Source organism: Enhydra lutris, unplaced genomic scaffold (genome assembly GCF_002288905.1).
Source record: "Enhydra lutris kenyoni isolate GAN:26980312 unplaced genomic scaffold, ASM228890v2 scaffoldscaffold37, whole genome shotgun sequence".
Lineage (NCBI taxonomy): Eukaryota > Metazoa > Chordata > Mammalia > Carnivora > Mustelidae > Enhydra > Enhydra lutris.
In genome coordinates, this window is record NW_019154121.1 from 938,875 (window position 1) to 961,102 (window position 22,228).

Genomic DNA, 22,228 nt, shown 5'->3' on the forward strand with positions numbered 1-22,228 from the left:
AAAATATCTACTTCCTAACTCAATCTTTTCAGCAGGCTTAAGTTCACTTGACTACTTTTGACTATGGAAAACCTGGTTAGTGCTTGTAAGTAAAAATGAGAAAGAATAAAGGAATTTACTCCCTGTTCATTACTGACATGACTCCATTACTGTAAGTTCTAAGCATTATACTATTAAATGTTTCAACAATTGATCTGCTTGAGCTTTAAAGATTTTCAGGAGAACTGAGAAAGCATGTCTCTCCCATAGCCAACTAACATTTATATCATAATTCAGATAATGATATGTTAAATATTTTTTCCAGGAGTCTTTTTTCTCAAACTTTTAAGTAGCATAAATACATACCCCAACAGAAGTATAGATCACAAATTCAGTCACATATACAATTATGTCAGCAACATATTTTTTACTTATTAAGTGAGTAAATCACCTATGACATTCAGATATGCTGATGAATGGAGAGAACTGAGTTAGCAGTAGGATTTAGACTTGGTTAAATCTCAAGGAAAACATGAAAACCTATAAAAGCCTATAAAAGCCAGATTGAACCAATGCAATCATTTTAGAAGTCCAGATAATGTTCCAACATTCATTCTACTATTCTATCTGGGTGGACGATGTAAGCTATCAAGCTCTTTCTTAGCATCCTTTTGGCAATTTTTTTTCCACAGGAGGTAGGAGAAAAGCCGTATAATATCAACACTTAACTGAGGATATGAGCCAGAGCAAGTGACTGCATCATATGCTTCTAGATCTGGCCACACCGAAAAAAATAAAAGTAGAATCAATATACACAGCCAAGTGATATTCAGCATACTTCGGTATGAAGTATGCAACGATCTAACAGGGTACCACATCAGCAGGTCATGCCTGTAACTCCCACTTAGGAAGTTTTAATTCTTTGAACTTTAGATATCAAAGATACCATAGTAACTGAACAGCAAGCTTTGGTTCAGGAACAATTTAACCCATCAACAAAGCAAGAAGCAGGATCACTGTGTTATGCCTGAAAAATAAATACTATGTCTACAAAACAGACAGCAACATATAAAAAATGACACTAATTCTCCACACAATGTCAACTGGATATTGTGCATCTTTGTAACAATTAACACCCCCACCTGACAGGCTCTCTACTGTAATACTAAACATTACTCGCAACCACAAACTCTTGTTATTTTTTGGGAGCCACAGCATCAAATATTGTGGCTTTAAGCTCCATGGATGCCTAGTTGCAAAGCCAATAAATTGCTTCTGAAACCAACAGAAAAAAAAAAAAAAATCACGGGCCTACTGCTGAATGCTGATAGGTCACTGTACCCACATACTCAGAGGCCCTCAGACTTTCTTCTAACAATTCACAGCCTCTTAGAATCCAAGTTCTCTTGAAAACATAGAAATTCAGGGCGCCAGGGTGGTTCAGTGGATTAAGCGTCTGCCTTCGCCTCAGGTCATGATCCCAGGGCCCTGGGATTGAGTACCACATCGTGCTCCTTGCTCAGCAGAGAACCTGGTTCTCCTCTCTCTGCCTGCAGCTCCCACTTCTTGTGTTCTCTCTCTCTCTCTCTCTCTCTTGCTATCTCTCTCTCTCTTTGTCAAATGAATAAATAAAGTCTTAAAAAAAAAAAAAAGAAAAGAAAACATAGAAATTCTAGTTATATAAACCAACTTCTCCACAACATCCTCCTGGTGCTTAGTTTTGTTTTTTGTTTTGTTTTGTTTTGTTTTTAATTTCCAAATATAAATCAAAGAGATTTATATTAAAAACAAATCCCTATAAACTTGTATTCAAATTTTTCTTTCCTGACTTGTTAATTTCAGCCATTCTATAAAAATGAATTCTTAACATTTGCAAAGACATGGATGGAACTAGAGGGTATTATGCTAAGCAAAATAAGTGAGTCAGAGAAAGATAATTATCATATGATTTCACTCATATGTGGAATTTAAGAAACAAAACAGAGGAGCAAAGAGGAAGGGAGGGAAAAATAAAACAAGACAAAATCAGAGAGGGAAACAAATTGTAAGAGACTCTTAATCATGGGAAACAAACTGAGAGTTGCTGGAGGGGAGTGGGATGGGGGGATGGGATAACTGGGTAATGGGCATTAAGGAGGGCATGTGATATAATGAGCACTGGGTATTACATAAGACTGATGAATCAGTGAACTCCACCTTTAAAACTAATAATATACTGTATGTTAATTAATTGAATTCAAAGAAAAGGAAAGGAAAAGAAAAAAATTCTTCTTTCATATCCTACCAGTGTATCCCTGTATAGCATTGCATGCACGTGTATTAGGTTTCAGTAAATATGAGATATACCAAGTTAGAACATATTAGATATTATTTTAGTAATAAAAATGTGTTTGATATTATAGCATAGTTTTCTAGTTAAGCATTAAAGAACAATGAGAAATGCATAACCTACAAATGAAATGTCACAAAATTAAACTTTTATTAAGTTGCCCCTGTATTCTCCACAGAGTAAAAACTGCCGCATCTCTGCTTCATCACTTGTCCATTACCATCAACTGTGCCATGTTTGTTCCACTCAGTACACAGATGCCAATCTAGACTACACAAGGCAAAGAGACAGAATCCTCACTTTGGAATCCACAATACCCAGCCATTTCTTTCTATTTTTACTTGCTTCTGTTTATCCTCTAACTATACTACTCAGACTCTTTGTAATCTAGTCTCCTTTAAATTCCCAACTCCTGTTCTTCATACCTCCCTCCCCACCTGGGTTCTGACATTCCATGCGTCCTCAGGCACTTACCATGCTATACTTTCATCTATGAACATGGGTTCCAACATTACCCACCACTGCACATGTGGGCTGAAATTTAGAACTTCTGGCACGACTATCAATTTTTCACTTTTTTTGGTCTAAGGTGATTTTCAGTATGGTTTCTCTTATCCTCACTGGCATAATGGGACTCAAAGAGTTTACACCTTCTTTCCAGGGGATTCACTTGTAAAAGAGAACTCACCATTCCAGATGGCTAGGATTACCTATTACAACTGAGGAGAATCAAGACGCCAAGATGAAAAGTCACAATGGAGGCACAGAAGTAATTCTACACTATCTAATGGTTTTTCCTTCCCAGATTTTCTCTGAATGGAGATAGGGTCTTGTTGTAATATCTGCTTTGAAACTGCTGAACTACCAAGTACTCGAGAGTTTTAGTATACCCATGCATACAAATGCAGGGCATATATGTTATATAATATTCAAGTCAAATTTTGGCAAATGAATACATACAAATATAGAAAGACAGCCTTTCAATTACACACAATTTCAAAACTTCATTCTAGCTGGTTTCTTTGAAGACTTCATACCATCTCATTACTTCAAATGAATTTCTTCTGAATCCCAAAGGTCTTTCACTCTGAGATTTTATGTTAAAGTAATAAGTATTGTTGTGCATAACACAGTTTACAAGTCACATACTTTTGTTTTCTTTCAAAGAATATATTTTAGAAGACCTGTGCTATTCTGATGTTGCCCTGTTTTGTTTGTTTTTTAAAGATTTATTTATTTGAGAGAGAGAGAGTGTGTGTGAGCTGGAGTACATGGAGAGAGAGGTAGAGAGTGTCTCCAGCAGAGTCCCTGCTAAATGCAGAGCTGGATGAGGGCTTTGATCTCATGACCCTGAGATCATGACCTAAGCCAAAATCAAGAGTTGGACACTTACCTGAGCCATCTACATGCCCCCCTTTTTCTTAAAGATCTGATGTTGTACTATTTTAGTTTAGTTTTATTTTAGTGTCATTTGACATGTTTCCCAAAGCCAAAACAAGCCCCAAACCAGAAACAATTTTCCCCCAGTATGTAAACCACTCACACTTTGGAGCCCTTCTACCAAGAGGCAGAGATGTCATACATACTATCTCATTTAATTCACATAATGGTATGAAGTACTGAGTAGGTTTTAGCTTCATTTTCCAGATAAAAAAAAAAAGAGTATCAATCACCTGGAGTAACTTGTCCCATGATCTCAAAGCTAGTTAAGTGGAGAAGCAGGAATTTAGTTTTGATTATTTCATTCCAAAGTCTATTCTATTTCAGCAAACCATTATTGCCAAAGGAGGAGGAGGAAGCAGGAAGGAGGGAGGCAGGGAAAGTATTGCCAGCTTACTACCCTACCACCTTATAGCAAAGAACAGACTTATCATCTTTAAAAGCAAACAGTCCCAGAGCTGTTTGTGCTCAAGGGGTAATCAGGCCACAGTTATCCTGCCTTAAAGGGAACAATCAGTAATCTGTTGCTGACAGCTGCTTACACCAATCCTTACCACCTCCCAGCATTCTTTCACATTCCACAGAGGCACCCCATTCACACTCCTCCTCTGCACCCCATCCTCCTGCCACCACCCTGCTGAAGCTTCAACATCCGCTTCCTTGTCCAACATCCAGCTTCTCTTTTCCACAACCTCTTAACCTCCAGTGACCTTCTCTCTGCTGTAATTCACACACCCACAAGGACACTAAGAGTTCAAGCTATCTAACCCCTTCACTTTTTGCTTTTTGGCAATCCCTTATTCGACTCTAGTTTACTCCTAATCCTATTTCCCACAGAGGCTATCTAAAAAGAATTTTCTTTCTCAAGAACCCAGCCCCAACTTCCCCTCACTCACTGGTACCAGATGGCCTAGCCTCCTGCTTTTCTAAGAGAAGTTCAAGACCCTCTGATTAACACTGTATTTATTCATTCTCTTTAACTTGCATCAGAAAGGGGCCCTCTTTTTCCCAAAAGCTAACAACTCCCCATGAAGCTCCTAACCTTCCCCTTCCCCATCTCTAGCTACATTTCTGTCATTTCCACCATCACTCTTCTCTCCACATAGCTATTTCTCTTCATCCCAAGTCTAAGAAGTTATTCCCATGTACTCCTATCCTCATGAAGGAGGAAGAGCAGGGAGATGTGAGGGTTGGGGGTGGAGGAGGAAATTTGTTTAACACTAGCACCCAGCATTGCACAAACTCTTTAATCCTCAATACCCCACAAGGTGGCCACAAATAAAACACCCAAATCTTCTTTCACCATTTTATTCTTCAAATAATAAATCTGAAATATGGAGATTAAGTAATATCCAAGATCACAGAGCTAACAACTTGCAGAGTAAAACTTTGAACCCACATGAAAACTTTGAACCCACATGAGATGTATCTACTTTCCCACTACTCTAGGCATGGTCCTACACCTCCAGCTCATGAACTTGAGCAAATCCAGTTATGTCCCAAGAACTTCTAATAGTCTGTCTGAATCTCAAAACTTAGTATGTGTCAAAACTTGACTCATAATTCCACTCTATACTCAGGTACTCTGCCACATATAAACACATAAATGGGCTCATAACACCATTCTGCTAGTAACTCAAGTGATGGATTAACCTCAATCTTCCCTTCCATACATCCAGTCACCAAATACTGCTGATCTCTCTCCTCTCCCCTCTTGTTCCATACCCATGGAAAGATATCACTTCATCTCTGCTGTGATATTACAGCCTAATTATTGGTTTCTAAGCTTCTATGACTCTAATTCATCATATGTACTATTGGTCAGAATAAAATTACTAAAGGGCACGTTTGATTATGTCATTATTTACTCATTCAAGGTTGTTGATTGGATAAAGTCCAAACTCCATATTGCAAGCAATGTGGAACCTCCAGTATGTGACCACAGGTGCCTTTCTAAGCACCATCGCCTGAAATGCTACTCTTTCTAATCTCTAACTTAGCACTTTGAAACTAGTAGACATTCCTATAGTTTCCCATTTTCATGCCTTTCCTTTACCTGCATTTGCTAAGCTGTATCTTACCTAACCCACTAGGACCCTCACTATTCAAGCATCTTCTCATGTCCCCAGTCAGAAGTCCCTTCTCCAGCTTTGGTGCTTGCACAGCAGGTTTGTTTTTACTATACTTAAAGCACTCAACACATTCTCCTTAGTATTATAGTAAATTATATCATAAAACTATTTTTATTTTTACCTTCTTCTATTTTATAAGGATACAAGAAGATTTTATTCAAGTTTGCATGTACTAAATTGTACATAAGCTTCTTTGCACAAAGATAATCATTACTGATAGGAAATACTAGAGAATCCAAAGTCAACTAGCATGAACTAAGTCACACTTGGTGATTTTAATTTGAAAAGCTGATTTTTTTCTTTTTTTCAATCTCTGGGAGATTTGCAAAGCTATCTACACTGGCCCATGAATGCCATCTCTCATTTTAAGGTTCCACATCTCCTTTTTTTGCATAAACTAAACCTTTTTTTCAGGCTGTGAAGGACAATGATGTGGCAATAAATGACCAGGTTTTCCTACAAACACGTGTCTTCTACAGCATTAATGGTTCCACTGGGAAAATGCTGAGCATCAAAGATCTGGTGATCCAAAAAGCAGAAATGTGAAACAGACTTTTTCCCTGTTTTCGTACCTTCTCCAGTTGAGCCCCCCTCGGTATAAACACAAGTCTATTGTTGAGAGCAGTGGTTTTCCACAGGCTAATATCAGATACCAAGAACCTCCCAAAATTAAAGACTCCTATGGTTTCATCCCAGGAGATTCCACCTTCATTCAGGCCCAGGATAGAGCCCAGAAGTCAAATTTTTAAGGCTTCCCATAGCTGATTCTGATAACAGGCAGTCTCGAAACTACTGGCTTTAGTGGAAGTCAGGCAGAGGAAAAATTTATGCTTTTATGAGGAATTAAGAGTTAAAACTATATTTAAATAGAAAACTGTATACATTTTAATAAAATTTGTAAGAATTATCTCTGTTTCCTCCTTGAAGCTTATTGGTATGTTCAATGGCAGTAGTACTCTTGGCCCTTGTGGTTATGGAGGAAATAAGACATTATCTTTGAGTCCCAAGAATAAAGCATGACCTGAAAGATCTTCTCCCCACAATACTTTGAATCATGACTTAGCAACTATTCTGAATTCCGTGTCAAAGAATCACTCAGAATTATCCTTTTTGTCCAGCCACATATTCCTAGCTTAGTACATAAGTCAAACTTTTTTTGTTTAAGCCTATTATCCAACTCTTTTCTTGCTTTCTAACTTCTTTCTCTATACTTTGTTTCTTCCCCACAACCACCAAGCCTCTCTTCAGTGTTCATATATTTGTTCTTGCCATTTGCCAATGAGCTTTCCAGTAATCTCTGGGGTGTCCATGTCCTGCCTCCTAACTCACTTATTTCAAACACAGTTTTTAGAAGTATTGCCTTTCTGGTCCAAACATTTTATGTCAAAATGAAACTGTACTTTCATTTTTTCATTCACATTTAGAAATGTTCTCTCTTGGTCCATAAAAGACTTGCTGAGGAAGGCAATCTTTGACTCACTCTGGCAAATACTTCCATGCTATAATTTATCACATATATGCCAGAATAAACCTCCGAAAGGGCAACTTCAATCAAAAGCCTTACATGTCTCTTGAGAACATGCAAATGAAACCTTAAATTATATGGCAAAGCGCTCTAAGATATTCTCTGGCTCTCAATCCTTATACTCCAGCTAAAAGGACGTTACACCTTCATTTTCTTCAAGACTGCATATATCAAAACAATGAACATTCAAGTACACTGACTAAATATGCCCAAGCAAGGGAAGAAGTCCAGTGGTCTAGAACAAAAGGATATACTGGAGAACTGCTTTCACATTCTAAATGCTTCAGAAAAAAATCAAGTGCTTACAACTACCATGGCTCAGAAGTATTTACTACCTTTATGATTTTTGCACCAAGCTTTCAAATCTAGAAATGAGTCAGTGTTTTCATGGTCATATAAATCTGATTGATTACACAGGGAAAGAAAGATAAAATAGGTTTACTTTATAAGAAGTTTGCAGTGATACCACTCTTAAAATTAGCTCTCTCTGCATTAAAATTAAGAAAAATTTTTATAGAATCTCCTTTTTTATCTCTATGGCACTTATCAGTCTAATTTCATGTACAATTAACTTATACCTCTTATCTAACTACTCTCACAAATCCCCATGAAGAGTGGGGATTATTTTTCTGCTTTGCACAATGATGTGTCTTTAGCACTCCATGTCTGACAAATCACAGGTGCTTGATAAGGCTTTATTGAAGGAAGGAAGGAAGGAATCATTGAATCAATAAATGAATGAGTGAACTAACGAACAAGTAAACTCAACTCAAAGTTCCTGACCTAGGAACTAGGCAATCAAAATTCTAATACTGGTGTGACTTTAGCACATCATTTCACCTGTGTCTAAAACAAAATGATAAGAGTTAGCTCCCATGTTCTCCAGGGTCTCTATCTACTCTAAGATACTAAACTTGGGATTCTAAGAAACGAAGCCAACATTTCTAAATCAGAAGTAATACTTTCTGATAATTTAAATAAGCAAAAATAATAGCCAGTACAACTCCCCACCTTCCTACCTCCACATGTACATGAAGAAGGTATTAAAATTGTTTTAGTACTAAAGAAATGCAGCTTCTGGACAGAAAGACATAAAACAATTGAGATAAAATGGTTATGTTCAAAAGCTGTTTTCCATGCAGACTATATTCAACATGAGCAGATAAACTCCAGTAAGTAAACTAGGTAATTACTAACAAAATTGTAAACTATGCACCTAACAACCACACAAGACACCACTTACCTTTATGGTACCTGATGTTTACCAATAGGCAATAAAAGATATTTCTGTTATTATGCAAGAAATTATGAAAAAAAATCATGGGTATGTCATGATTCAGAATTGTAATTACAAGTCAACCATCGATTTCAGTTTTACTAAAACCATTCTATTCATACAGAAAATTAAAGAGATGCACTCTAAGTGCAGTTCTGTGGGTCAATGCCAGCGTATTAAAAAAACATAGATATCATATCCATAAGTTACATTATTAAAGTCAGGCTACCCATGACCCATTTTCTTCTGGACACAAGCCCAGAGATATAGCCAAGTAAAACGTGTTTTTAAAAAGCTCACCTGGGGCGGCCTTCTTAAATCTTCCATAGGCAGTCAAATTAATCTTTTTAAAATGCAAATATAACATTTCTCTGATTAACATATTGCAATGCTTCTCATTACCTTTAGGTTAAAATTCAGATCCCTCACAGGGTGTATTAAGTCTTATCTACCTGTCTACAACCTTCACACATGCTATTTTCCCCTTGGGTATCTCCTTTGCTCTCAAGGCCTTCATTCACCCCTTCCTTAGACCTGGAATCTGTTCCCTACCCACCTTTGCCTACTATTTCTCCATGACTAATTTAAACATCACTCCCTCAGAGTAGCCTTTCCTCATCTTCCCACCCACCCAATTAGACCTGGTCTATCTTGAGTATGTATGATCTCTTAGCATAATATACTTTAGTTTTATAGCATTCAACATAATTATAGCTTAACTGTGGTTGGTTGTTTAATGTTGGTCACCCAGTGAAAATATAAATTACTTAAGCCACTGATAGTGCTTTAGACACTTGTGTACTTAATTGGCACTTGCGTACTTATAGAACAAATGAGTTTTACTGGCAGGAAATACAGGCATATGGAGGTTAAAAAGAGTGGAAGAAAGATACAAAAGCAAGTTCCTGACTCTAATCTCTGATCCTTTAACTTGTTCAAGTAACCAGGTTGGGTCCAATGGAGTCACTCATGCTGAACCCCTTGTCAGCAAACCAAAGCTTAAGTTTCTGTACTTGCTCTCCCAGAAAAAGAAGGCCTTAAGTCAATCAAACACTGCTTGCTTGCTCAGCACAAGTTACCTAACCCAATTCCAAACTTACCTCCATACAAGGAAAGTAACCCTGCTTTAGCCAATTAGCAAACTCCCCGTACAATTTCCTTGCTCTTGTTCGCTTTGGGCTAAAAAATCTCTTGCTTCATGCAGCTCTTCAGAACTACCTTCTATCTGCTAGATTGGGTGCTGCCTGATCCATAAATTGTTGAATAAAGCCAATAAGATCTTTAAAATTTACTCAGTAAATTTTATTCAACACAATTTAGACTATCGCTCTTACAGAGGAGCAAAAAACAACCCTGTTAGTGGTCAACCAGTCATGGCCGCCGCACTGCACCTTAGTTTATACAGTTGATGCTGGAATCAGTCATCTCAACTTTTCCACGTTCATGTATAAACACAAAAGCGCCAGGAGCACTGAATTCAGAGATACCAAAATATTGTAGAGTAGGCATATTCACAAATACAGAATTTGTGAATAATGAGGTTAAACTACATATTCCCGTATCCCAAATTATATAGGGCTGCAGCATTCATTTCACTGTCTAGTCATTTTGTTGAGATTTAAGCTATCCAATATCCTTAATAACAAATAAAAGATCCTTCCCTCCCTATCCACTCACCTTGAAATAAGCCATCTTTAATTTATGTTGTCCTAAAAGGAATATATTGCTGCCATTTTAGCCTCTAAGTTAGTGTACTCCAAGAGGACAAGAGCTATTAACTAGCTTCACCACCAGATCCCCAAGGATTAGCACAGTGTAATCCAACAGTCAATAAACAATAACTAAATTATAGAATACAAAAATCTTTAGCTCTGCTTTGAAATCTTTAGAAATACTAAGAAATTTGTTCTAAATGATTCCCAAGTAAATGCAAGTTAGGTGTGTGTATGTTTGTATAACGTTTAGTTTATTACTATATTGAAAAGAATCATGCTAGACATATCTAAATATATGCATACTTTATTTAATATATGACTCTAAAATTCTATTTAGGTAGCTTACAATGATTCACTTCTATTACTAGGTTTTGTAGGGGGACTATTGATGTAACAAATATTTACTAAGCCTCTGCTACAAATAAAGTACTTAATTACTAGTACTATGCAGGAATAGGAATATAAATACAACTTTCTAACCTCGAAGAGCACACAATTTGCTGGAGTTGATAAGAAAGTTCTCTCTGAAACTTAATAAACTACGTTTTTGTTAAGCAGTTCACTAAAGAAAAAAAAAGGGGTTTCAAGGAATTAATGCAGATCAGTAAGTTGTAGCATAAGTTTCGGTTGTTTTTCAGAGCCTGAAATTTAAGAATCTAAGCCTTTCAATTTCAAATTAAATCAAATTACACACTTTATTTTTTTTTTAATTTTATTTTATTTTATTTGAGAGAGAGACAGTGAGAGAGAGCATGAGTGAGGAGAAGGTCAGAGAGAGAAGCAGACTCCCCGTGTAGCCGGGAGCCCGATGCGGGACTCGATCCCGGGACTCCAGGATCATGACCTGAGCTGAAGGCAGTAGTCCAACCAACTGAGCCACCCAGGCGTCCCAAATTACACACTTTAAAACATGGAGCTAATATAATAAAAACCTCTCTCTCAAGTGGCATGTTTTTTAAAGACAGGAACTCCACCTGAAATATGCAACTTTCCCAGCTGTTTCAATCCTTAATTGTGGGTGGTTACTGTGTGGGTGCAAAAACAGGGTGATTAAAAAGAAATGGAAAACAATAATTCAATTGTCCAACTGAGAGCCATTAAAAACCAAAATATGCTTCCTCTACAGAGTTCAAAAGAAAATGTTATTTGTATAAACAATTTAGGCATTTGGAAATGTTCCACTTTAATAGAAGACTTCCTGATTTATGTAACTACATTTAAGTGGGTTATAATGAGGGTTTCTAAGTGATAGGTTCTCTTCATAGGTTCTCTCATTTTCAGCAAATGAGAAGGTAATTGTTTCCTAGAATCCAGTAAAAATCACAGGTCTCTTTTCTGAAGAGTTCAGTTGCAGTTGGTAATGATATTGTCTCTGGTTTGGAAAATTTTTTCCTAAGCAGTGCTCAAGAAGAGTATCATGGCCATACTCCACCTTCAAATATCAGTAATAATCTGTATGGATGAATATTTAATCACAAAGTTCTGAAGAAAATCTTTCCAGAAGCATTTCATAATTCAATACTTTAAAAGTTGAATTTTATTAAAGTTGAAGAAAATAGGTTCTTTTTTTTTTTTTTTAAGCTAAAATCATTTATGATCTTTTAAGTGCATTTCCTGGGTTTATAAATATACCAGTTATTATTTATAATCTAAAACACACGTTACTACCTCAAAGTGCTTTTATACTGTATAGGAACCTCTTCAAAACACACAAAGCAAACCATTTGCCACGTTTCCCACCCTAGACTGTATTCTTACTTAATACTTGCAAAACTGGATCACATAGGACCTTTCCACTGGACCTAACAGATGCATTCTCAAAGTGGATGGATTTATTTGGCACATGATTTATATATTGTCCCCACAGTACTTTCCCTAATAAGGAAAATGAAAAAAATATTTCCAGCTACTACTTTGAAAGATTTCTTGTTTCACACCCTCTGAATAGGTATCAGCGATCACTGTCAGGCTCCTGTCTATATACCAAGGTGACTCAGGCTCACAGTTACATCACTTTACTTTTGAGAAGTAATCAAACAACAAATATTTGCACCTGGGCAAAGCACTGCTGGCTCAGGAAGAAACAATAAAGCCCCTGTGACTTGAAAAGTCATTATTTTAAATTTGTGTCCTATAGTCTCACTTTTAGACATGTTCTCCTAAAGAAGAAACAGTAGAGTCCATTACAGACAATAGAGTATACAAAACTTGATTTAGTCTGAGTTACCATCCATTAATCTGTACACATATAATTTGTATGTAGATTTCCACAGAAAATGTTTTTTTTAAAGACATAACATGTCTTTATCCTACAACTATTAAGCACTAACAATTGCTACTGCTATGTCTGCATATCTGCATTCAAAACAGTAAATACATGAACAGGAATATATGAGCTATGTCAGAAATATCTGTGCAATCATTATGAATATATTTTGATCGGAATTACCTAAATGATGATCTCATTTCCGCACTCAGAGTTGGAAGCCATAGTAACCTTAGTTGACAAGTGGTTGTGTGTTGTCTGTCTCCACCACAGGAATTTTCTGTTTAGGTGTGTCCAAAAGAATGAAGTCCCAACCTAAAATATTTACTAGCAAACTGACTCTCCTTCTCGGTAAATGTTTAATCTCTTGAGTGCAAAGTTCGGGTTGTCCAAAACTTTCCTAAGAGTTACACAGGCCATCATACAACACTGCTAACTAAGCTGTTTATGCACAATTGCAACTAGACTTTCCACTCATTTCCAAGATAACATAGAATGAACAAGACTTGCCTCATATTAATGACTAACATTTTTATTGGCACTAGCTCAGCCTAATAATATCTGATTTTTAATATAGACTTTTAAGACTTTGGTTAAAAGTGATTTCAAATTATAGACACCGAATATAGGAACAAAATAAAGTAAGTGCATGCCACAACCTTGATCTGGACATAAATTCTGAAGTAATACACCAAGATTTAGGGCCTTTTATTATCCTATACTCAAATGTGCTAAATTAACCTAGCCAAACAACCTGTCCCATAGGTAGAGTCACAGTAGTAACTGTGAGCTTCTATTGTTTGAATGAGCCAGTATAAGCAGTGTTTACAAAAAGACACTATTTTATTTTCTGTAGAGATAAACCTTTTATTTCCCACTAGTAAGGTTTTAAGGCTAGGCCCATGGCTTTGGAAGTTATCAATTCCCTCGTGTGTATAGGCATGAGAACTGATGCAGTGGCCATTGTTTTTTTGCATTTACATATGCATTACTTACTGTGTAAATATAGTTAAATGACAGTATATTTTGTATCTGGTCTACCCATATAATTATATAAGGACGACTGAATTTTACACCAGTTTGTAATTACTCTATACCTTCCCTTACCAATTTCTAAGTCCCAAATGTCCAACTACTGAACTTATTCCTAACTCAGTCTTTACTCAGTTCAATCCTTGGGAAAGGGAGGAGTAATGACCTCTTGCCATTTTTGAATGGAATGAAAGATGCTAAAGGAAGGGCACAGGATGCTGTCCTGCTTGGGACTTCAATTTTGGAAACAACTGACCTGTTCTCTGAGCCCTAGAAATTCCATACTGGGTTCGCAGACAACTAATTACATTTTGCTTCTTTCCAAGCCAGAAATGTTTCATACTACTAAAAACCAAACAACCCGCACTTGTGCACAAACCTCCCTTGTGCCCCCCTCCTGCCCAAAAGGGTGGGAACAGAAGGGGACAGAAGAAGAATGGGTCTGGCTTACAGGCCAGATACAGGCCTACCCACCTACAAAACTCCAGGAACAGCTTCCACAAATTAAATAATTATATTGATATGACAACAGAACCTTCTTTTCCTTACATTGCTCAAAATCTATTTTTCACCCTATTCCATAGTAAGCACACTGAAACCAGACATATCTTACTTATCTTCTAACCACCTTCCCATCCATTCCCACAACTCACATGCAAAAAGACTGCAAACATCTTGATTTTACAAGTTATTTTTCATTGACATTGCTTGCTTATAAAGGATGAGTTTTTGTAAGTCATCCTTTTTAACGGTTCCATCACAAAACTACTCTGGGCCAAGAGTGTTGTGGCTATTACTCAATGCTAAGAGTCACAGCTTTCCCTACTTCATTCCTCTTTGGTTAAATCAGAGGAATAAAGAGGCTGAAATTGGGTTTCAACAAGCTATTTTTTTTTTAAAGATTTTTTTATTTATTTATTTGACAGAGAGAAATCACAAGTAGGCAGAGAGGCAGGCAGAGAGAGAGGAGGAAGCAGGCTCCCTGCTGAGCAGAAAGCCCGATGTGGGGCTTGAACCCAGGACCTGGGATCATGACCTGAGCTGAAGGCAGCGGCTTAACCCACTGAGCCACCCAGGCGCCCCTCAACAAGCTATTTTAAACAAAGCTAAAACTATGTACCTTCCCATATAGAATTAAAACTGATGATAAAAGTAAACAAAGAAGACTTGATAGAGGTGGGTAAGGATAGTTCCTTGCACTGTACCCACTCCAGCCATAAGTCTCAGGGATACATTCCCAGGTCACTGTCCTTGAAACAATAGTTTGCCATATCCTCATAATTCTTCCATGTTAGAAATAGCTATTTAAGTCTTCTCTTTATTATATAGTTATTTTTAAATGTTTAGCATGCATTTGAGGGCTCAGTATAAGGAGTAAAAAGTGTTGGATAGTGAGGATAAAGGAAGATAGCTATATTTTTACATCTTTTTTCAGAAATAATTTTTTACACTAATTTTTGTTCTAAATTAGGTTTTCCTAATAAAATTTTAATGTTTGAATCAGATTCCCAGTAATAGGAGCTACATAAGTCTTCTGATTCAAAAGCATCAAGGAGCATTACATCTATCCTTACATAGCATTCATCTTCTGTTCCCCAAGATCTACTCCTCAAAGCCCTCAAAACACTAGAATTTAATCCAGTATTCATTGCCTAGAATAAACCTTCACCCACTGATCAACACCTTTCAAATCTAATCTGCAAGAGACACAACATCCATACTAAGATCAAATTCACCACAGTCTGGGGAAATCACCTAACATCCACCTGCAAGGCCGCAGAGCATACATTTAAAAACCCCACCTCTTTAGTTACATGTGACTTTAAGAAGGTATTTTAAGTAAATAGTTTAAAGGAAATTAAGAGAAATATGTACCCATATGTTTACTGTACTTTTTAATAAGACCAACCAGAACTGACCTGAATGTTCCATAGAGTTTATTTCTTAAGTTTATGTATCTGAACCAGATGAAATATTTTAAGTCACAAAATTGTTAAAAATCAGAGTATATATGAAAACCCAGAGTATTTGCCATAAAGAGAACAAATTATATATATTATTAAATATACATACAAATATATATATATAATTTATATATATAATTCTGTCAGAAAAATGTATACATAAGTAAAAAAAATTAAACTTTATAAGGAAAATTATGTCATTTATTCAGCAATTTACCATGAGTCAGGCCCTAGGTCAGGTGATAAAGCTAAAGTGGTTTTTTGTTGTTTTTTTTTTTTTTTAATTTTATTTATTTATTTGACAGCAGAGATCACAAGTAGGCAGAGAGAGGCAGGCAGAGAGGGAGGGGGAAGCAGGCTCCCTGCTGAGCAGAGAGCCCGATGAGGGGCTCGATCCCAGGACCCTGAGATCATGACCCGAGCCGAAGGCAGAGGCTTTAAACCACTGAGCCACCCGCACCCCTAAAGTGGTTTTAAAAAAGAAAAGATAGGGGCCCTGGGGTAGCTCAGTTGGTTCAGTGATCAACTATTAATTTTGGCTCAGGTCATGTTCACAGGGTCAAGAGATAGAGCTCCAGGTTGGGCTCCATGCTGGGCTGTGGAGCCTGCTTAAGATTCTCTTCTCCCTCTACTGTCCCCCACACCCCACTCCTGCACTCTTGCATAATCTCTCTTAAAAAAAAAAAAAAAAAAAGAAAGAAAAGAATCTGGCCTCTGCCTTCTTGGAATTACATTTACATTACTAAGTGAAAATAAATGCTCATATAAGTATGTGGGGTGTTTTTTTCTAAATAATAATGCTAACATATTAGCATTCTAATAATATTAACAAGGCTTTTTGGCCAGGTGTGTGTTATAAGCCTATGTTGGGGGTAGATATTTAGGACACAAATATCAAGAAGTGGCACACAAAAATTACAACTATTGTTCCAAGTGCAAGTGGTGCATGGTCACTGAAGGTGCCCTTTCTCATTCATCCTGTAAAGAGAAAGAAGTCCTGCTGATGAGGACCATGTGGCAGTCCTTCTCCCTGTATCAGAGGACTGACAGAGGAGGAGTCACTTTTGATTTCAAGAGACCAGCTACCTCTCCATTCTCCTAACTAACACTCTTAGGGACAACCAAATAAAGAGACCCCCTGCCACAGCGCCTCTGAAAGGTGCCACCTTGACCCTATTGATATATGCATAATGAAAATCCCAAATGCGGGGAGAACTTGTCTAAGAACTCTGAATTCTGCCAGTGATTTATCCAGAAGGAACTTCTGTGAATGTAGGCAAGCTAAAGCTACACAATGCATCAAATCAAACTCAGTCAGCCTATCTTCTCCAGGGGTCTTTCTTTGGTGGTGATAACACACACTGCCCTTGCCTTTCACAGCTAGGTTTGGGCTTATTACTTAGGTTCTCAAAAATAAAAATATCCTGTTTAAGAATACATCTATAACTGACAGAACTATAAAAGAACAAGAAATGGTAGAGGAAGAAGAGAAATGTGATTGCGAAGGGGCATGTCAAGGATTACAAATCCTTACTACTCAAAGTGTGGTCCATGGACCAGCCCTGCCAACATCACCTACAAGTCTGTTGGAAATGCAGAATCACACATTCCACCTGAGATTTTCTGTATCAGAATCTGCATTTTGTAAGATCTCCAGCTGTTTCATATATACATTAAACCTTGAGAGTCACTCTTCTAAATGATGAGGGAGCAGGAGGCTGGCTGAGGACAAAGCAAAAGCTGGCACCTTGCACCCCCTCTCCACCTGCTCCCCTCCGTAATGTGTGTGACATTCCTCAGGCACCCCTGACTGCCATAAACGAGAAACAAATAGTTAACTTGCAGAGATCACATCCTGCAAGACAGAGTCTCCCTTGGTTTACAAATGTCCTAGAGATCTACAAACAAAGAAGTTACCTTATCAATAGCACAATTTCCAGAGGCAAATAACTCAGTTCCTCAAGCCCTAAATAAAGTTAAATTTCTTCTAAACCCAAATCTCACTAACAAAGACGCTTGATAGCAGAAATGTGAATGCCTTGCCAAAAGACAACATTGTTCAAGCAGCAAGGTCTCGGGTATCCCGGCACCTTGTAGGCCCTCTTTAGCATATGAAAAGTTCCGTTGAAACCTCCCTTCCCCTCACCATCCCCCAACCGCAAGGTACATAACCTGCCATCCCTCACAACCCGGGGCAGCAGCTCTTCCTGCCCATGGGTCCTGTCCCCGTGCTTTAATAAACCACCATTTTGCACCAAAGATGTCTCAAGAATTCTTTCTTGGTCATCGGCTCCGGACCTCAGCCCACCGAATCTCACCTAGGTTCTAGAACTTCATCATAAACACCTGTAAGATTCTATTTCGTATTATACTCTAAAATATACATATTCTATACAGTCTTCTAATTATTTGACATGTCTCTAATTTAGCCTACAAATGGACCCACTGTCTACAAACTGTTAAGTAGTAATTGTTAAAATGTGGGGGAAAGGAATGCTTCATGAATCTGATCCTCAAACAGTAACAATTCAGATACAGATAAAACTTCAGGGATCACATAACCCACCCTCTTCACTTTATGGGAAATAAAACCATCTGAATCAGGAAGGGGAATGCCCCCCAAGGTCAGATTGCTGAATAATGAAGGCAAAGTTGGATTAGGACTCAAGTCTCCTGATCCTCAGTAATATTTTATATCCTATAATAATACTGGCTTAAAACATCATGACTGAATCTTTCCTTTATAAACAAATACTCATGTTACAAGAGAAATCAGTATTAAATTTTTTAAAAAGTAAAATAATTCTTAAAACCAGTACCTTATATATTTAATAGTAGATGCCCAATATGTATTTGAATGAATGATTCACTGAGACAGAGACAAACATTGCTATCCACCTCTTCTTAAAGAGCTGAGGTAAATTATAGAATAATTAATAAGTAATTTTCTTACGGAAAAAAAAAAGTTCAAGTTTTAGACAATTTATAATACTCTTCTCTACAACAACCAAAAATTGCCCTTACACTTTTATCAAAATGAGAATATTTTACGTGTTTAGTATTTGGGTATGTGAATCTGTTTGACTTCAATGAAATCAATACCTGAAGTAGGACTTTTAAAATTATGTAGAATATTAAAGAACAGTAGTACTCACCGATACTAATTTCATCATCTGTTTCAGCATCACCAATACATTCAAACTGGAAATCTTGCAGTGACTGGGAAAATTTCTGTACTGCCATAGACAGATCTGTAATTCAAAGTTCAAAAAAATCGTAAGTTGAAGGTAGCATGGAATATGAGATTTTTCATTTCCATTCTAATTTCCATTCTAATACCATACTTACCAGAAGCTTTTAAAATACTAGCTTGACAAATTTAAGCAGACTTTAAAGAAACTAATAAAGAAATATTTTAGGAACTGGCTCTGCTCTGCTCCCAGGGAATTTGCCCCTTTAAGAAAGTTTTGGTGCCAGTTGTGTATTATCTGGAAGCCAATTCCCAAAGCCTTTATTGAATAACTGCCATTCAGTCCCCATAAATGGAGCATTTATGAAAAAAAGAAAGAAAGAAAAGAAAAAAAGGGAAGAAAGAGAGAAAAGAAAGAAAGGAAGGAAGGAAAGAATGCCACTAAGGTTGCTGCTGGAGTAGGGAAAAAGAGAGGGGAAAGCAGCCATTCTTTGATTAGAAAGGGTCCCCAATGTACAGACTACAGAGCAGGTAAGGAATGTGTTTTGATCTCCTAAGGCCACCTACAAGGCTGTTTACATATAACCTTGTGAATTATAGGGGATCCCAAGCTAAATATTCTTCAATCCTGGCATCAGTCTGAACAAAATCCAGAGTCTGAATAAATCCAGAAGAATTCTTTATTCCTGGAGAGAATAAAGAAAAGCCCAGAATAATGAGAAGTAAATCCCTGGGATGCAGCCTAACAGAGTGATTAAGAATGCACTCTGGAGCCAGGCTGCCTGGGTGGAAATCCAAGTCCCATCAAGTACTTGTTATGTGACCTCGGGCAAATTATTTAACTCCTCTGGGCCTTTGTTTCCTCTTCTGCAAAGAGTGCATAACAACTGCATAACCACCTCACACAATTGTTTTAAGGATTGAGTAAATTAATACTTGCAAGGGTTTAGAACCAAGTCTGATACTTAATAAACACTGTATAAGTTTTTTTAAGTAAAATTATAAATCATTCTGACAATGCAGCATAACAGAGGCTTTAAACATCCCACCTCTCATAACTACTCTGATCATCCATACCAACCTTTCCACACAAGTCTGTGTCAGTAGCAAAACATATTTTTCTGGAATTCACTCTATAATTTCAGTTAGTGGTATCTCACATGGGTTTAAGTCCAATACCTGAACTCTTGCATTTAATTCAAGCAATAGAACCCGCAGAAGATGCTCTCCTCAACAATGTTTAGCCAGACTCCTCTGGGCCCTTACCTTGACTAGGCCTCTACCTTGGCTCCCAGTCCTCACTGGCCCTACATACTTCAGTTTTTGCAAGACTCTTGCCAAGTCATTTTTTTCCCCTCAAGTCATTTTAGAGAGAATTCTCCACTCAGGGATATGAGACCAAAAATCTTCATCCCCTACCCTTGTCCTTGTCCTACCTTCACTAAGGATCCTCCTTCCTTTGATGTCTTCTACTAGTAATTTTCCATTCCAATCCAACATCTCCCTAAACAGCCCCAAACATGCTCCTTGATTATAAATCCCCACTTGTTCTTGTTGCATTCATGGTTGAGTATGATCTCTCTCCCCAATTGTTATAATCTCAACAGCTTTAGCAGTCTTGAATAAAGTCCTCTTTAACATTTTTACTGGTGTCAGAATACTTTTTTCTTTAAGAGAACAGTTTGGCCCCATGCCTCGATATAAGCCCAGGACTTACTGTGGTAACCCACCATTCATGAAACCCTACGCACCTATCGAAGTACTACTGGTGAATGAATAGGTCTTCAAACATTAACGTCACTTTTTTGTGCCATTGTTACCCAAAGAACTCACCAACACCCTGAACAAAGACAATTCTTGAAGATGAAAGGACTCAAGCTTCAGAGAGGCTTTTTTTAAAAAAATCAAAATACACACACAAAAGAGATTTTTTTTTTTTTTAAACAAATTATTCTCTGGAAAGATGATGCTACTGAGAGATTACACCTCTTCCCACAAAGGAGCTAAAACTTTGGGCCAGTGCATATTCTGTTTGAGAAGTACTTTCAATTTAAGAGCTTTAGAAAGTTCTATCACCTTAAGAATGGCCTTTCCTTGGGCTTTCAGGAAGAAAGATAAAAAGAGCCTTCTTAATAAATTATTAGTCAATTAGAAAACAAAGGCTTCATTAGGACTAGACTTCACCATTTACCTTTGAGCCATTGGACAATCACTCATCCTCCCCAAAAACTATTTTTCTTATCTAGACAAGAGAGAATTAATACTGATCTCACAGAGTTGTTCTAAAGACTAAACAAAATATGTGCCTGGTACATATGAGGCAACTCAATATGTGGTGTCAGTTATTATCATTCAAGTCCAACTTACAAAGGTGGGAAAGTTGACTGGCCTTCCAGACAGAAGGGCACTGTACAAAAGTATGCATTTATCTGATAGTGCGCAGGTAGAGAAATCTGGCTAGGGGAAAAGAAATCATAATAGCTATATCAAATGTTATGAGAAGACAAAGTAGACTCCTGGGATAATTTTAAGTCAAGTTGTACGTGGGTACTCTCCCTGAGACAGAAATCACATTCCATTTAACGTCCCACTATTTTTCTATGTACAATACAAATGCTTATGGTAAAGGCATTTGAAGGCACAGATGCAATTTCTACAGCAGAGCTGAGATGGAGAAAGTGTATATGGATGAACCAGGATGCTTAGGGATTTTCTAAGAGATTCTTCCTTCTCTCCCCTCCTCACTACTAGTTCCTCAGAGTTTCCCCTCAAGTAAACACAATGAGTTATCTGGAAGCTTTGTCCTAGGGAACTCGAACACAATATCCCCTAATCTACCATTTCTTCCTAAATACTCCTTGTTTCCCATGGCCTTGCTCCTTGACAAAGAAAGGTAAACTGCTTTGTCCTTTCACAGACATCACATTGGATGCACTATAATCCCTGTTCCCAAACAAGAACACAGAACCCCACTTTATAAGCTATTCTTGTCAATATAGCCAAGTGATTGAGAGTGTAAATTCTAGTAGCAGAGCCTAATACCTGGGCTAACTTCCTGCCTCTACCAATCAGTGACATAACTGTGGGCAAGTTCCTTAACTTTTCTGTACCTTAGTATCCTCATCTGTTAAGTGTAACAGAACCTGTTTCTCAGGGTTACTGTGAGAAGAAAATGAGTTAAATCAGATGAAGAACTTAGAACAGTGTCTGGCACACAGTTAAGCACTTAAAAGTTGTTGGCTATTTCCATGTTAAACATCTTAGAAAAGGCAAAAAAAATTTTTTTTCAGGAATGAAGGTGGCAGCTGTTAGACCTTAGATAACCTTGGAAAATGCCCAAGAAAACCATCTGTTGATAGCAGTTTCAAATTCTCTCTTGA

General features: G+C 37.3%; 1 protein-coding gene across 1 annotated transcript in view; it reads right to left on the reverse strand.

Moving 5' to 3' along the window:
* The window catches only part of LOC111154437 (Rho GTPase activating protein 42), a 285,187-nt gene that overhangs the window by 191,849 nt on the left and 71,110 nt on the right, over nt 1-22,228 (reverse strand). Inside the window, exon 2 of the mRNA XM_022514037.1 lies at nt 18,814-18,909. Coding sequence (XP_022369745.1) covers nt 18,814-18,909 — 96 coding nt within the window. The remainder of the gene's footprint in view (nt 1-18,813; nt 18,910-22,228) is intronic.